General features: G+C 36.1%; 1 protein-coding gene across 1 annotated transcript in view; it reads left to right on the top strand.

Annotated features, from left to right (window-relative positions):
- Dcc (DCC netrin 1 receptor) overlaps window positions 1-18,729 on the top strand; it is a 1,075,620-nt gene that overhangs the window by 499,740 nt on the left and 557,151 nt on the right. Inside the window, exon 3 of the mRNA XM_021150630.2 lies at window positions 17,712-17,996. Coding sequence (XP_021006289.1) covers window positions 17,712-17,996 — 285 coding nt within the window. The remainder of the gene's footprint in view (window positions 1-17,711; window positions 17,997-18,729) is intronic.

Raw genomic sequence — 18,729 nt, 5'->3', positions numbered from 1 at the left:
GTTGGGTTTGTTCTTTTGGAAAGATATCTCCTAAGTCATTGATAATGTACTTTCAATGGGCAAATTTTTTCTTTGTCATTTAATGTGTGAAATGAGTCTCTTTAACCCATTTTATATCACAAAGGATTAAGATCTCTTGTTGTAATTGGAGATTTGAAAATATGTTTTCATCTAAATGCATTAGTATTGAGCACCCCCCCCCCCTTTCCCACTCAGTACCTCTGTGTTTCCTGTTTGAAATGCCAATTAAATGGTTTCACTGTTGATTGGTTAGAAGCCTATGCAACTTCTGGGCTTCAGGCCATTAACACCCTGGCCGGAACTGCTGACAGAAAGATGAAGAGATTTACACCCTCTGATTTCTGTATTAACAACAAGAACAAAACAGTATGTGGTCTTGTAGGTGGATAATACAATTTAAAGTTATGATTTCTTTTCCACAGGTGCATTTATCTCTGAAAATTAGCAGTTCAGCTTGGTGTGAGTAATAAGTCATCCTCTCTGATAGGTTTGAATCATTAATCAACCTGTAATGGACATGCTCAAGATATACAAACCTAATACTGTTTCTTTAAAGGAGAGAACTGAGGTCAGCTTATTTTTAGATATAAGTTCTGATTAAACTTGCTTTAAAAAAAGAAATGAAACTTTTGTTAATTCTTTCAGTCACTTAACCTCAAATTACTTTTCAAAAACTACAAATGCACTATGATTAGAATATGACTTTCCCAGTGGATTCCCTAATGACTTTGATAGCTAAACATATATCTTGGAAGGAATATATGTGATGTAAATACGTGTAAGAGAACACAGATACCAGTAGACATGCTAACTCAGAAGTGGTAAAGCTCTTTAAGCCTCAACTCTACTCAAAGATCTACCATTACCTAAGAAATGCTGAGAGCAGAGGAAATAGTCTTTCCAAAGGAATAGCACACCAATTCATTGTCCAACTAGTCATTGCTAGAAACGTGATGGCAGGACAAAATGGTTGGAGATAAAAATCAACATTGGTAAACAATGAGCCAATCACCACTGAGCCCCTGCTAACTGTCCAAGTGGTAGGCAAGATTAAGGAAAGAACATAATAGCTAAAGTTTTCTCACCTTCAATGAATTTATGAAATTATTTTGGAAAGCTATACAGATACTGATATTAACACTATAGTTACCATGATTGATACATATTATATTATTAATGAAGCCCTATATTTCAGAATCAAGAAAGATCACCGCAAAACATGAAGGATATATTACATATCTTGTTTAAAAAGTGTATGTCCTTACCAAACTCCACATGTTCTAAAGTATTACTAGTTATAAAGCCCAAACTTTAATAATAACCTTGTTTTTGTAAGTTGAGGCCATGATAAAATATACTGTAGTAAATAAATAAAATAATAATTTTTTTAAAAAGACCATCAATACAACTAAAGGATGAAGCAAACCAAGCAGACTATTTTGAGTCTCCTTCCCTCATAGTCCTTTGTTTAAATGGGTCAAAAATACATAATTACTCCTTAGAGTAATAATAATTTTCAAAAGAGTATCTTTGATATTCAAAAGAGTTTCTTTGCTGTTTCAGACACTGAGAATTTTCTCAGAAATACAGAGCAAGCTATCCTTTGCTTGAGAATGTGGGATTACAACTGAGAGGACAGAGACTGAAAGAGAGTATGTCAGCCAGTCCAGTAAGTGTGCTGGCTCAGCTTGATGCAAGCTGTAGTCCTTTGAGAGGAGGGAACCACAACTGAGAAAAAGGTCTCTGTAAGATCAGGATGTAGGCAAGCATGTAGACCATTTTCTTAGTTAGTGATTAATGTGTGAGAACCCAGCCCATTTTGGGTGCTGCCACTCCTGGGCAAGTTAGTGGTACAGGGTTCTACAAGAAAGCAGGCTGAGCAAGCCATGAAGAACAAAACAGTAAGACATCCCCCACCCCTCCCCAACCTGCTTTTTGTCATGCTACTTTGACACAGCAAATGGAACCCTAACTAAGACAATGAGTATTTAGCAAGTACCAACTGATGCAAACACTAGTAAATTCTGAGGTATCAGAAACAAAAGAAAATATTTGTTCTGTGGTTAGGAGGATTTTAATTCAGATATATTGGCTGTTTCCTCAGAAAGTACTTGTCGGTTTCCTATGACATACTAGAACTTGCAGGCTAATATTTTCCAATCCTTACAAAGCCCTGTGCTTATGTGATTGAAAATGGAAAGTATTCTAGCTGAGAGGCAGAAGTAGAGTAACACAATGATGGCCAGGTAGATGGGAGAACATGTGACAATGTTCAAGAGTAGGGCATGCTTATTAATAGGGTGATAAGGACTGAAACATTTCAAAATCCAATAAAAAATAAGCAATTATGTATATATTCACATAGAATTAAGGAAATGAATGAGATATTCAGAGTATATTGGGGTCCTCCTATGAACTTATCATCTGGTATTAAGACTTTTGCAAATATGCTGGTAAAAAGTTACCTTAAGTTGTATTTCTCAAGTCACTCAACATGTTTTCATATTATAGATTCTGTTGTCATTGTAATAGATAGTTCTCGATATAATACTCAGTTCACTAGCAAAACTCTCCCAAAGGAAATGCTAAGATTACCATAAATTATCACTATGTGTCTCAGATGTCACTCTGGTAGAACTCTCTATAAATCGTTCTAAAGGCTCTCAAGTCCTCAAACTCTGAGGCCAAGAAAAGAGCTGGCTTCCAAAGGAGCAAATTTTACTGAAAGTGAATTTAAATAACTTGGCAGAAATTGGCATAAATAAAACAGCTTTGAACCTAGATGATTGATGTCTTTGTTGAAAACTTAAGATATTAAAATAACAATAATTTAGCTACTCCATGAAGGCTAATGTCCTCTCTGAAGAGTAAATTAATCACAGAAAGCTACTATAAAATATTGTGAAGTCACAATAAATGACAGTTAATTATTCATGATTTCATTCAATGGTATAGTTATTCATGTTAGCTTGAGTTTGTCAGTGTTTTGCATCTCTGAGCAGTTTATTGACTCCTTCCTGTTCATAAGACTCCAGACCAAATCGTAGGTTCTAGCCTTGCAATCTTATGACTGAGTTTCTGCCAAAAAATCTGCAGCCCACTTCTGTTCTCTCTTAGAAGCAGCAGAGAAATATAAATAACTTCCTGGATGGATGTGGCCATATTCCATCAATCTCCACACACCAGTGTCATATGGCACAGTTGGGTTTAGGACAATGATCTCACAGCTGGGAGGCTGTCCTACAGGATGATTTACTGTCTTCCAACTTCCTCACACTGCTTTACTTCCAAATGGTTTCTGAGAGCTAAGAAAGACAGTAAATGCCATGAGTGTAAAACAGCCATTATGGGACAGACAGAGGCTGATCCTGAGCGCTTCCTGATTAAACTGTTGGAAGTCAACAAGGTGTCATGCTTTGGTATCTGTATCTGTATTCAGAGATCCATGCATGCCCACCCCCACAGTAATGCAAATGGAGAACAAGTGAACACGCACACAATTCCCCACATACAAACCCTCCCCCATATACACAAGAATGCCCTAAACAGAATTATTTTAGTGTTCACTGTAGTTGGGAAAACACACAACATGCAAATGAATTTTACTAGTGTCAGGTTTCCCCTGGTGGATCCTTCCAGATAAAATTCTCATTTACAGATTCATTAAAGTATAGAATTTAGATTATTGTTTGTACTCTGGCTTTTGCTCCACTTTTCATAAGATGGGTTTTGTGATGTGGGAAAAAAGATAGCAAAATTATGAGAGAAAAAAATGTAGTTTTAATTTTGATGTCTGTGATGTGTGTCTTAGGTATTATGAAATCAACTATAACAAATTAATATATTAAGATAAATGCTTTGGACTGACACTACTCTCTCTGCTCCCTTGTTACACTGAAAATATGTCCCATTGAGGTTGCTCAATAATTTGACAAATTCTGAATAGAACTCAGGTATTTGCTTTGCTAAACAAACAAACAAACACCCCCCAAAACAAAATAAAACAAAACAAAACACAAAAACATATGGAGTTGATGGTCTTACTAAATCAACTTAGAGGGAAACTGTTGCCAGGAAATAATAGTGGAGATACTGTCATTCAAAGAGTGTACCTTGTATTTTCTGATTTTATATAGTACCTATAATATTCTCAGTCACTTTTGATCACAATCCCAATTTAAAAAATTTAATTTTTCTTATGCTCTCCCCACTTCCTCCCAAATTTTGATCTCTTTTCATATATATATATATATATATGAGTCCACTTAATGTTGATCTTTATATGTGCTTAAAATGACCATTTGGGGTTGAATAATCTATCATGGATTATCCCTGAAGAAGACTGATTCTCCCCCCCCCCCCCACTCATCAGAAACTATGACTCTCCTATCATCCTGCATCTAGTACTGGAACATCATGGAACTCTCCCCATCCATGATGACCTTTCAACTGATGTAATTATACAAGTCTTATTTAGGCGACAAGTTTGTTGGGATTTTATTGTAACAGAATCTCTGTCATATATAGAAGCCATTATCTCTTAGCAGATAAGCAGTTCTTTTGACTCTTCCAAATGGTCCACCTTGACTTACTTCCATGATGTTCCCTGAAGTATTAGTGTAAAGTTACTTTGTAGGTATACCATGTGAGGTTGGTGACCCCACTGTCTATCTGCGTCTGCATTTTAACCAGTCCAGAATTTCTGTAACCATCTCCATATGTTCCAAAAGTTTCTTAAACGAGGTATGAGAGCCACGCTCATCTGTACACATTAGGATACATATTTAGAGTGCAATTAGAAATTATACAGCTTTAGGTAAGTGGCAGTAGGAGGCTCTCCTCTAGGGTTCATGACCTTCCCAGCCATGGTAGTGTGCTAGGTTTAGAGTAACACAATCCCTACATGATTTTAAAACCCCAATTGAGTGGCTTTTAAGACTAATCATATAGCTGTGATGCTGTTGTTTGGTGGTAGAAACTCAATTAAGATTTAGAAATCTTCACCGTGCAGATTATTGTACAGATGATCATGGGAACTAATAACAAACTTGGTGATAGGTTCTTCATCTTATATGCTTTCTCATTGTTGGAGCTTTGTAATTTTGTTTTTCACACTAAAACATACCACATGTCATTTGTTGCTTCTCATCCCAGAATGCCCAATTTAGGATCATGATTGTTTTCTCAGCAGTGACAGCATGCCTGTATAACTAGTAAGAGGTAACACATGCCATATAACATTAGATGAATGTAGCTTGATGGACTGTAAATCCCTAATTATGTGATAAATAATATAGAAATCATTCAATATTTATTCTGTTTCTATGTCCACCTAGGAAATAATACAAAGACACAGAGCACACAACTTCTACTATTATGAAATATTTCAGTAAAGGAAACAGTACAATCTTGGTGAAAATCAAGAACGTTACAGAGCTCTGTAATATAGTAAAAACCACAGCAAAGCAACACACACACACATCTCACTCCGCTTCTTCATAATTTATTGAATTTTTTACATATCAAACTTTGCATACTTCTTAGAGTTAGGGTTTTTGCAATTCTGTTTCTCTGTCTAGAATATCCTCATAGATCTTGAATATGCCTATTCATTTATGAAGACCCTGTTTGCATTTTACAAAGTTGGACGTTTGTTTCTAAGTATTGCTTTACCAAAAAGATCTCTAATGATAATTCTGCAATAGGTTCCTCATGTATTTCCTTTTATTATTAAGAAAGGCACCATTTGATGAGATGGACAAAGACAAACCTAGTTACAAATATACATTCTCTTATGGGCCAAAGAATTCTTGTTTGGTGTGCATTTGATCCATAAAATAAGGAACATGAATCTTGCAACCATAAACATCTCAGATTTCTGAATTATATCATATTTTCATATATTTACATATGTTCAATGAGAACTCTTAACATTGTGGCAAATACGAACACAAAATCCAGTCATGTATCATATAAAACATGCTTCATGCACATACTTATGAAGTATGGTCATATAATGCTTTTAATAATTTTATTCACCAGGCAAGGTACCATTTATTTGCATATTGATATATGTCAGTGTTCGAAAGGCTTTTTATATATACATATACATTTTTTTAGTTGGGGAAGGTCAAACCTATATTTTTCTGTCTGTCTGACTGCTTATTCAAGGAAAGGATTTACCATAAGACATTATCATATACATCTCTGGAGGTTAAGAACTCCCAAGATCTGCAGTTAACATATTCAAGACCTGGAAACAATGTCTTTATATATGTTTAAATATAAGGATAAGGAAGCGTGAAAAAGAATAATATCAGTTCTAATCCAATTCTCAGCTCAAAGTCAGGAAAAAATCTAGTGGTCTAACTAGGGTAAGGCAGGCATAGAAAAGATGTTCTGTGCCTTTCCCTGCTACCATGCATAGGTCTCCAATGGGCTCTAAGAGGAAGACACTCCCTTGTTTAATTTACATTTTAGAATATCATCTTCATATTGAAACACCCTGATCACCGCACCTAATACTTTCGTTTGCCTGGGAGTCAAAGGCACACCATGACTTAGAAACTTAGAAACATTGAATGAATGATTAAATGAACTCATGATCGGATGAAAAAAAAGCAAGTGATCTGGAAATGCCTGTGAGTTAGTTTAATTGGCAATGCTTAGTTATCCTTGGCAGGTTAACCTGGATAAAGTAAAGACAAGGTATTTATAATAAGGAGAAGAAGAATGAAGTGCAATGCAAATGTTAAGGGCGCTAGCCTTTTTGTTATTGAGATGATTTGATTGATGCACTCTGTTATGGAAACATACTTTCAAGAAGTCTCCATAGGTACCAGCCACATTCACAGTCAATCTCCATGAGCAGTACTCAATGGGATATAAGCTTGGTAGAAAGTTTTGGCTTCTGGTTTAATTAAAAAAAATCATTACTGTTATTTACAAGCCAATAGCAGCTTTTGTAATGAGAATTTTAACTTCAAAGCAGTGAATTAAAATAATATTTTTATCCAAGGCTATTGAGAGAACCGTCTTCTTTAAGACATCGATAGGTTCATGAAGGCTCGCAAAAGTTTGCACTAGATAATCTGATTATTGGAATGCTTTAATTCTATGCTGTTTCCTACTATAATTTTTAAAAATAAGTTTTATTTTAAAAAAAACACAAAATTACATAAGTGTATTTCTTTACTGAAAAAAAACAAAGTTTTTCTGGTATGCTAATATTCCTATAATCCTAGAAATTGAGAAACTGAATGTGGAGAGTCATAAATTGAAGCCACTTGGTTAGAGACTGACTCTGCAAATAACTAAAACATTTACTGACTTAGTTTTCAGTTGTTTTCAAAAAAAAATGTAAGTGGATATAGTGTAATTTGTTTAACCAATTATCAATAGGATAAGTTAATTTTTCTCTAATTTTATATTGAACAAAATGCTTTTATATATTTAATATTTTATGTACTTATGGGTAAACTCCTAGACGTATTTTTGTTTAAATTGCTGTACTGGCAAATTAATTTTCCAAGTGGTATATCAATTTACATACTTACTGGCCTAGTTTTCATTGTGAAGATTATATACTACATTGCTATATAAATTTGCTTGTGTTTAATTTTTGATTTATAAAGTTTTTCTGCACTATTTTTCTTTTTAAAGAATTCCCAAAGCATTTCTCCATATCAAACTGTCAAACATCTAACTGATTTGTATAACTCTTATGAACTTCCGTTTGGCTTCATACATCTATGAAGGTAAATCACCCGTGTAAAAGTCATAGATCAGGACAGCTCAGCTAATCTGAGAGCGAGCTATCACTCGGCACAGCTTGGTATTTAGCATCACTTGTGAGTAACACTTTCTATGCTAAACTGAACATAAAATAATGGCAATCAGTGTTCTATATGATTTCATTTTATTTTATGAAATATCTATATCCTGGAAAACAGTACTGCATAAGGTTGGAGGATGAGGTGGAAAAATGCTTCCATATTTAATCTTGCACTGAAAATAGATATAATATAGTAACCCGGATGGATGAAAAGAGATTCGTTAAAATGCTACTAGGTGAACCTCCCCAGAGCGCCCTTGCTATAGACTTAAGGAAAGAGTTAGAAGGGCAATGCAGAACTCAGGCTTGTCTGATAGCTGATAATAAAATCAGAAGGAGAAGGAGCATTTAGTACACAGGTGTAGTTCATGTCTGATAACTCCCTCCAGAGCAAAGTTGGTGGGTCCTGATATCCATCTCTGGAGTGGCTGGCTTCTCTTCAATAATAGCTTCATAAAACCTATCCTTTCAGAAAGAGTGCTCTGTCCTCTTTATGAAGGTGGTAATACAGAGCATTACAGATGATTAAAGAATCTAGAGTCCAGACTCTGGGTTTGAAGGTCAACTAAGGGAGAATCTAATGAAAGGTGAGATTTGAAGTAACAGCTTCCTCACTCTATTTTGGTCGTGAGAAAAATGGAGTCTTCCCAACCACCACCTGCTTTGTAGTCATGTATACCATCAATAGTTTTCAATAGATAGCATTGTGTCTCTGGGCAGTGGTGGTGCATGCCTTTAATCCTAGCACTTGGGAGGCAGAGGCAGGCAGATTTCTGAGTTCAAGGCCAGCCTGATGTACAGAGTGAGTTTCAGGACAGCCAGGGCTAAACAGGGAAACCCTGTCTTAAAAACAAACAAACAAAAATAAAATAAAATAAAATAAATACTGTGTCATCCCCCAGAGTGTTATCTGAAACAAATCCAGCAGGTGACTTCCAAGAAAGATTTTCTGTCTTTTCTTGACTGTTTCTTTGGCTTTGGGAAAGAGTTTATTTGTGCAAGTAAATTGTAGAGCTAGCATAGGAACTGACAATGTCTGTATATTTTTGTTTCTAATCTTTTCCTTTCCACTATGTATATACTCTGTATATTGTTCAACTAAATTGTCCACATGACAAAATTACATATATAGGACAGAACCTGAAACACACCAGGCAGGTTTGCTAGGTTTACGATGTCAGTCCACCTTTCATCACTTGCTATTTAAACCAATTACCTCAGAGTCTATTGTTTTGCAAATATGAATCAGAAGGAAGGAAGGAGGGAGGGAGGGAGGGAGGGAGGGGAGAGGACGGGAGTAAAAGAAGGACAGAGAAAGACAGAGATACAGAGAGACACAGAGAGATAGAGAAACAGAGAGGAGATGGAAAGACACCAAGAGAGGAGAGAAGAAAGATCTGCAAAGCAGGTGGAGAACAATCTATGATAAGGAGACATGGAAAGCAGAGACAGAGAGCAGAAACAAATCCCATGGAGTAACGTTATTGCTCTTTAGTGCTTTGAGAAAAAAAAAATGTACTTAGAGAACATCTCTTTGGCTTGCCTCTTTTCTCCTCCCTTCAGCTAATTTGACAGTTAAGCAGGGGTAAAGATGGTCCTTCTTAGAGGGAACTTAACCTTTAATCTTTAATTTAGAGCAAACAGAATATTTATAGCCGCTCTCCTCTGGCGACTGCAAAACCTTACCACATTGCTCAATATTTAAACCCAAAGCATATTTCCAACGACCAGGTCTGTCCCCCAGTTGATAAGTCTCTTTATGAAATGAACTTTAATTACTTAATAATTAGACTTCTATTCAAGAAGATGTGGATTCCGATAGTCTGCCAAGGAGGCTAGAGGGCAAATCAGAAGAACATGCCATTTCCAGATTAGAATGTACAGGAAGGAGCGGGCTTGTTCCTGCTGTATGCGGGTGGGTGGCTGAGAGACCTCTTGGATTCAGTGAGCCCTGACATACATAAACCTGGACTGGGAAATGCTTTATTTTCACATTGACTATAAATCCAAAGTAATATAGATTTGAATGAAGTAAAGTGGCTGCCTGAGCTGTTCCAAATTTTTGACTGTCTGGCTCTGATAGAAGGTTTCTCTCAGTCTGGGTGGTGCTGCCGGCATGGGTGGAAGGCTAGGGATAGACTATTGTTCTCCTTATTTTAATTCTGAGAGCCTAATACTTCCCTACAGATTTAGAAGCTTTGCATTCATTGCCATGGTGATTTAAAAAAAAAAACAAAAACAAAAACAAAACAAACAAACACACAAAAAAACTTTCTCCTCCTTTGTAGCATTACAAAAGAAAACCTCAAGAAGAAAAAAAAAATGTTTGGTGCTTTGGCTGTTAACATTTCTACTGCCCCTGCCTCAAATCTATATTACTTTTACTTGGTTATATCTAGCCTCTGAAGACATATGTATTGGCTAAAAGGGGGTAGATGGGTGGATCTTGTTCTGGGTGCACAGACAAGGAACGGAGGTGTTTGCACAACAGCGTAGATCTGGCCTCCAGGTTCTTCCAGCATTTATCAGTCCCTAGACCACAACCCTGAGGTCTCCAGCCCAAGAAGCTGGGCTCCCCTCCCCACAGAGGCTCTTCCCTATATATTTCAGACATTTTGTTCTCTCCACTCTCTTCTTCTCCTTCTCGTATCTCTCTGCATATATGTCCTTTCTCTTTCCCCTGCCTCTTGATCCCCATGGTGACATTCCTGGTCTTGGTCCTTAGGGTCAGTAAAGTCACTGGAGGGCAGCTTTCCAATAAACCTACACTTAATATAATCCAATCTGCCTTGAATTGGCTCATTTCTCTGGTGGAGAAATTACTTATCAGTATGCCTTGCCCAGGTTGGCCTAAATGGGATGAGGCTAGCCAGGAAACATCTGATCATGTTTTCTAGGGACTGTGATTTGAAGGAAGATGGGTAAATACCACCTAAATTATAAGCTGGTCCTCAAAGCAAGCTTGTAAATCTAAGATAAGAATTTTGCAGTTGTATTAGGGATTGTGTCCTGATTTTCACACCTACAATCTGTTTCCATCTGAAACGGTGAGTGTTCAGCTGGGCTTCCTAGGTACTCCCCTCAGCTCTTTAGCACTTTGCCTGAAGAAGCCACTCCTTTCACCCACTTACCCTACTACCTCCCACCCCACCCCACACCATTGCTTTTACTCCTCATGGTTGCAAAACTACATCGCTTACCTCAAATGGAATGAGAGGGATTATGCTAGAACAATTTATATGACCACGCCCGTCCTGGGAATACAGATTCTGCTTGTCTCGATTTCTGTGTTCCAATGTGGTAGAGGTTTAATGACAATTTTGTGTGACACAACAGCAAAGGCCATAAATCAAGGAACTTTTTAAACACATTCCAGGGAACAGTAGCTACAGTAGAGCTGGGAAGTCTCAGCTTGGGTGCTATCTGATGACAGTCTTAGCCATTTCTGGAAGGAAACTAGAATGTTGTTAGAACACTACAAAAGCATTGTGCCTGTTAGCCCCAAGGGGACTGGGCCAGACACTGGTTATCAAGGGATGGCTACTTTGAAGACTAAATATCAATTGGGATCAGGTTTTGGATCTGCCATATCCCAACATCTTCACTATCACTAAATCTTTAATCATTTGATGAGCATTGGCCAAAGGTTCAATGTATAGAGAAACCCTTTTCCAGAACTTTCCTTCACCACTTCCTAGTGTTTAGGGCCTTTGATGCTGATCTAAGCCAACTATTAAATTAATCACACCATATAATTTTTCATTCAACAAGGACGGATTTGATGAAGAATCGGTATGCCTTGTGCTGTTTGTAAGACAGAATAAAACTAGGACCGAGTCCTTCTGCTCATAGAATTTGCAGATTAGCCTGGAATATAAAATATACCCCACAGTTCTTCAGTGTCAGTCTGAGTATGTGGTACAAAGGAGACTGGAGTATAACTGGTTATACCTGGGCAGAGGAATGAAGTGAGGATTTATTCCCTGAATTGACATTATCACCTCCCGAATAAACAATGGTTATGTTAATGAGAGCTCAAAAGAGTAAACCCTTCATTGTATTGATGGTAAATGCATCAGTAAGGAATCTGGTTTATGGATGTAAAACAGACCTTGAGAGACATTTAACAAAGTGCACATGCAAAGAGGCTCTTCGTGAATCTTTCAGGTGATAAAGTATTATAAAGCAATAACAGAAGGATCTTTTATGGAAATCAGAATAAGTGGCAGACCCAGTCCTCCATGCTAACTTCATAATAGGCCTATATTTCTCGTTGTCAGTCCTGTTTACTATGCAGCTGTAATAGGGATTGGTGCTATCAATAATGTTTCAGATGCTGAAGCCTAAACACTTCAGTCTGTATATGTCACTTATAAGAATGAGAAGTATCTGTATTTATTTCTCTCAAGGCCAAGAGGATAAAATAGAGCTTCTCTATGTGGGATATGTCTTGACTTTCCCATATGTAAAACGAACTGTGCTTTTCTTTTTATAGCTTCTTCCTAATAGGCTTTGGTCTGTGTTAACACATGGTAGCACTGTACATGTCTAAAGCTGTGAGGTGACTGGTGTGGGACGCTTCCTCCATTCCAGGTGTTCCTATATAGGAAGCTGTTGTAGCATCCTGGGCCAGGCTGGGTGTGAAGGTAGGCGTCTTGACAACATTTCCATTTAGGAAACAACCTTCTCTCAAGGATAAAGATAGAAGCCCTCCTGAGGTATTCCAAATAGGTTTTTGTGCTATTTTGAATAGTACAGCACTCCAGACTGTAGTTAGTTTATAAAGAATTTAATTGAGCACAAAATGTCTCAGTGTATGCAGGGAGAGTTGGTTCCAGGACTCTGTAGAAACAAAAATCTCCAGATGCTGATAGCTTTACATAAGATGTCAGTTTTGCAAAAATACATCCCATGATACAATACATCATGTCTAGCTGACTCATCATTTATATAATAACATGTAGATACTATTGCATATTTATGTGTGTTAGGGAATATGACACAAAAGTCTGCACATATTTGGCACAGATACAATTAAAATATTTTTAATCATCATTTGTTGAAGCCTAACAAATAGAATATTAACAGTCAGCTGTACTGGTTTGACTAAATTTCTTACCCAGTTCTACATTGATACTGGAAGAGCCGAGTATTACGAAATAGAAGAAACTCACATTAAGCAAATTTCAATTAGGTTAAGGAAATAAGGCAGTTTCAAAATGATAATACAGTATCAAATTTTACTTTTAATAATCTTGTTACACAGCACTCATTTAGATTTTTCTTGTTTTGTTCCATATAAACTGAAGATAATAATACTTAAATAATTATGATGGACAGGCAATACAGCTCAGTAGTAATGCACTTAGCTAGACTACATAAGGCCCTAGGTTCAATTCCTATTATTCATGCAAAAGGGAAGAGATAACCTTTGAAAAATTAAGTGAAGTGAATCAAGATACTTAGTGTAGTACAATGTCAAACTTAAATTGATGCCCAAATGCAAAGCCATCCAACTCCTGAAAAGACGAAGCAAGAAACTGACCCCAGATTATCTGGAACCTTGGTGTGTTATCACCCACCATCTAAGCTCCCAGAGTGAGTTTGAAAGTGATAAATGTAAAACTAATTCCAGGTTTCAAACTGTGGATATGTTAAAGCATTTAGCACTTACATAGCACCTAATAAAATATTAAGGTTTATTTTTTATTGTCAGTAAATATTTGATATGCCCTGTGGAAAATAAAATACAGATACATAACAGGAACGTGAGAACACTTTTCAGGTTTATGTATACAATGATCTCTGTCATAATGTCTATACATTATGAGTGATATAAAAAATTTAAGGCAGATTGGTCATTCTCAGAACGACGAGGAAAAGTATAGGCTGTTATAGTTGATGCTTTTAGAATGCCTTCAGGTAGAGTTAGGAAAAATATCTCTCTTTCTAGAGAAACTGCTAAAGAAATGACATCAAGACAACAAGCTACCCAGAGGGGATAGCATTCTACTTTAATCCCAGTACTTGGGAGACAGAGGCAGATAGATCTCTTGGGTTGAGGCCAGCCTGGTCTACAGAGCAAGTTCCAGGACAGCCAGGGTTACACAGGGAAATCCTGTTTCCAACAAACAGAAACAAAATCAAGAAAAACAAAACAAGGGAAGACTAAGTTTAGGGCCTTAGACAAGTCCAATGGAGTTGAAAATTGTTTTGTAATACAGGTGGAAAATGGTGTGGATTATGCTAGATTTCTGGATATGTAATAAAAATAAATAAACAAAACAAAACAAAACCAAAAAACTCTTTCCAGTGTTTGGACAATAAGATAATACCAAAAACATTAAGCACAGCCTTATTCAACAATTGCAGCATAAGCTCCCTGATTTAAAAATATATTCTGCTATCTATCTGGGATAGACATGAATGAGCAAAGAACAGAGGTGGGAAACAATGCATTACAAGAAATCTCTTCCGTGTAAAGAGACTCTTGCTTACCAGGAAACTCATCTTCACAAAAATCAAAGTTAATCTCATACCCTAGGAAGCACAAAAATACTTACTTTATATTATTGTATCTATTGATTTCGGGAAAAATCCAGTATTTCATTTTTATGAGTTTCAGGAAATTTAATAAATAAAATATGCCACAAAATTGATATCATATAACTTCTTTCACAACCAGGAGTTTCCACGCCGACCTTTAGTTCCATGTTAGAAGCCGTAATTCAAGCCACACAAAAGCCTATAAACTTACTTGTGTGTTGCATAGTTTTCTTTGCAGCAACAAAAGCAAAAGACAAAAAGTCATTTTATAATTTTCCATCCTCATAATCTATTATTTGAAGGATTCTATGCTACACTGCTAACTTTAAAACTGAATTGAGTTCTAGTCCAGAACCCATCGTACAAGGCATTGAAACCAACATGGCTTTTGCTGTTTCTCTTACTTAAAATCTGACATTGCTGTGGTAGTGTATACTAAATAAATATGTGTTTTTTGATTTTGGCCTGGGGAGAAATGATGAATTACAAGTCACCCAACACCAGCACTGACCAAACAAGGGACAGCAGTGATGGACCAGTGAGTTTGTTGAAAGTGCCTATGACAGCTCACCTTATGGGTGACTGACTCAATCTTTGAGCAGAGGCACTCATGTCAGTTCCCAAGCCTTTTAAATTTCTCATAGTGTCCTGCCTGTCAGTTCAGAGGACAATGCTGTACAGTACTTTTTAGACTAGAAACCAATTCCATTGTCTCATTATGCCAATATGCCAGTCAGATGAAGTTGAGAAAGGAAAAGAATTGTTGATCATCAAATGAATTACTTGTCTATATTCTCTTTTCTAGTACTATTTTAATATCCTATCAAATATTAAAATATCAAACATATTTCCAGTTGATAAACATCTATAGCACATATTACAAACTCAAAATATAAATAGCAAATATTTAGTAATCTAGCAAAATTTTAATATCACTTATAATCAGGGGGAACACAGTGGTTTTGAATCTTTGCAATGTCTATACCTAATGCAGTACCATGTTTCACATATGTGAAAGTATGCAGATATTGTTTTCAATTTACCTAATATATCAAATTCTAGCATACATAAATGAGAGCTATCCTCTTATTTTATAAATTTAATATATTATTACATAATTATTCATAACTTTTCCCTTAAGCATAAGATAAAGTCTATCAATGAAGACAAGGAAGAATGCTATTAAGTAGGTCAGAAACTGGCTTCCTGACATAAACCATAGTATAGTAATGAACCTACTGCAGAAATTACTCTTTGGTTTCATTCTTTAAATCCACATTTAAGTTCATTCATAGCAACTTATATATTGTAACTTTTTTCTTTAAAATTCATACAGAACTGTACTAAGAGCCTAGAAAGACTTTGAGCCATGAAACTAGGAGCTAATTAATGGATGCCTTTTGTTTTCCCAAATACTTTGGGCACGTCTACCATGGTTATGGATGAGTTATTTTGTTTGGAAGAGTAAGCTTTTTCAAGTGGCTGGTATCATCCTGAAATACCTCTATAGTGTTGGTCTAGGTGGCTCCATAAATCCAAATTCCCGAGTTTCAAATTTATGAAGCAGATACGGAGTTTTATAACCTGTGTATGTGGAATACATTTCAACTGACAAGTTAATATGAAGTTTCTACATGATCTTGCACTAATCTTTCATTTTAAAGATCATTGCCTCTCCATGGGATTATATCTCCATGATTTCAAGTACTTCCGGCAGAGATACCTAACAATGGTAGTCTTCAGCAATGTATAAATGTTCCATATGAAGTGTTGAAATAACTTTATGTATCATTTTATTCCATTGTCTTATGATTACAACCCATAGTATTTAAAGTAGACATGAAGGTCTCCCTTGACCCAGGGCCTAAAGCATCGCTATAATCATCCTTATTGCCTCTCATGTTAAATTATCTTTAACCCAGTCTATTTACTTTTGACTTTCTGTGCTCACCTGACTTTTTCTCAGTTTATGAAAAAAAAGTGTTTAGAGGAATAAACCCAAGTTCAAAGCAGCAGTAGTGAAAGTGGATCACAGTAGAATTTGTCATGGATACAATACTGATTAGAAAAAGATAAAAACTTTCTGACATGATTTAATCTCAAATATGGAAAATTCTGACTTAATTAAGATACATTTATCAACATTAAAATACCATTAAATATAATTAGTAAAATCTAATGAAGCCCAGACTAATGAGTTAATAAAATGTGATTGTAACATGTATCTAAAATGAAAACAGTATCTTCAAAATTAAGGGGAAATCAAAATACAATAATATATCTGTGATAACTGAATCAAAATCAAAAAAATCAAATTATTAGGTTCAATTAGCATAGGGGGAAAAATGTCCCATGTTTTATAAATAATGACACAATTCATACAGGTGCATTTGGAGTCGCCAAATAATATGAAGATTCTCTTGGACAATAGTCTGATGTATCTTGTTTGTAGAAAGCTTAGGAAGCCAAGGTCATAGCATCTCCTGCTTTTCTCTAATGAAGCATCAAACTGGAAGCTTTCCCTCACCATGCCTTACTCCTTTGTGGTCGATCCCTTATCCCCTTCCTTCCTATTCTGCTTTTATGAGCCAGCCATTTCACAAGGCATTTCATGAGAACATGAGAGTGGTCACATAGATTAGCTACTATTTGACTACGTAGACCAGAAAACAAAACAGTATGAAATGATTGATGTGTATATGTGGTGCATACACCAGCTAGATATACAAGCAACTCTACGTTTATCTTGAGGATTTTCTTTGCCATACTGTAACTACACCAGGGAAACACTGGTAAATATTCACATTACACTGCCAACCTAACAATGGTGGTTGTCTGTCCATATAATTGGAAGTGAATGTATCTTTTCATTCCTGAAACTGTCTCAACTCATACTACATAAACAGCTTTTTTATGAGCCACCACAACTCTGTAGACATTGGTCCAGTTTTAGGTAACTGGGACAGGATAGCATTCAGATTAAGATAGAAAGGACACATCTGCAGCACTGACACGCAAGACCACCATTAGCCTGCACATCAAATTTTAATTTTCAAACTACTAAACTTATCTCTTCTGTTTATTTTCATAAGAGGCTCCTAGAGACCAGTGTCAATATTACCTTCCTATCTAATTGAAATAATTCACTTGTCTTGCTTGATATGTTACAATATGTGGTAAAGTTACAGGTACTAAATGGAAGTTGAGAGTATAGCTTCTGGAATACAGTGTCTCACAAAGAACAGCAGATACTGGTCATTGTTGTGCTTTATTTAAAAGACTCATCCTTTCTTCATTGTCTTTCACTTAGGGCCATTGAGGTTCCTTTCCCAGACGGAATCTATCACAGCCTTCATGGGAGATACAGTGTTACTTAAGTGTGAAGTCATTGGGGAACCCATGCCAACAATACACTGGCAGAAAAATCAACAAGACCTCAACCCAATTCCAGGAGACTCGCGTGTGGTCGTCTTGCCCTCCGGAGCATTGCAGATCAGCCGACTTCAGCCAGGAGACAGTGGAGTCTACAGATGCTCGGCTCGGAATCCAGCCAGCATAAGAACAGGAAATGAAGCAGAAGTTAGAATTTTATCAGGTATTTCAAAACTTAGTGTATTCTCCAAAATATGACATGATTTTCTTGGACAGATACTTTCTAAGGATTACACAATCTGTATTCCTTACTGAGGGTTTTTGTTTGTTTATTTGTTTTATTGATTTTTTTTGCTATTATACTGTATGAGATAATACCAGCCATTTTTAACTTTCTGTATACTACTAAATTGTTTTGAAAAATATAAATATACTTAGCATCATTCATTTTCTCATTTATTCTTTTATTCATATATGTCTGTTTTATATTTTTGCCAAAAGCCCATTTATAAGCAGTTCTCATGTTATTTCATTTTTTTCTAACAAGTCTAAAAGAGTGTATTATTCCTAGTTATAACAATGAAAGGATTTGTGAGGTTTAATGTCATCTTTATATTAATACTTAATAAATATCTACTCAAACTTTGGCACAATAATTTCTTAAATGCCCTGTACTGTGCATGGGAGATCTAACATTGATTAAAACTGACACAGGGCCTTGTCATTAAGAGTTCTGGGTTAATATAAACATATAAGTAATTATGAAAAAAAATGGGATTAATAGTATGATACAGAATTTTATTGCTTTCCATCTTTCATCTTTTCTTCTTCTCCTTCTCCTTCTCCTCCTCCTCCTTCTCCTTCTCCTCCTTCTCCTTCTCCTTCTCCTTCTCCTTCTCCTTCTCCTTCTCCTTCTCCTTCTCCTTCTTCTTCTTCTTCTTCTTCTTCTTCTTCTT

The sequence above is a fragment of the Mus caroli genome, chromosome 18, assembly GCF_900094665.2.
Source record: "Mus caroli chromosome 18, CAROLI_EIJ_v1.1, whole genome shotgun sequence".
Classification (NCBI taxonomy): Eukaryota; Metazoa; Chordata; class Mammalia; order Rodentia; family Muridae; genus Mus; species Mus caroli.
Note: the sequence above shows the minus strand (reverse complement) of the source record. Positions and strands in the feature narration are given on the sequence as shown.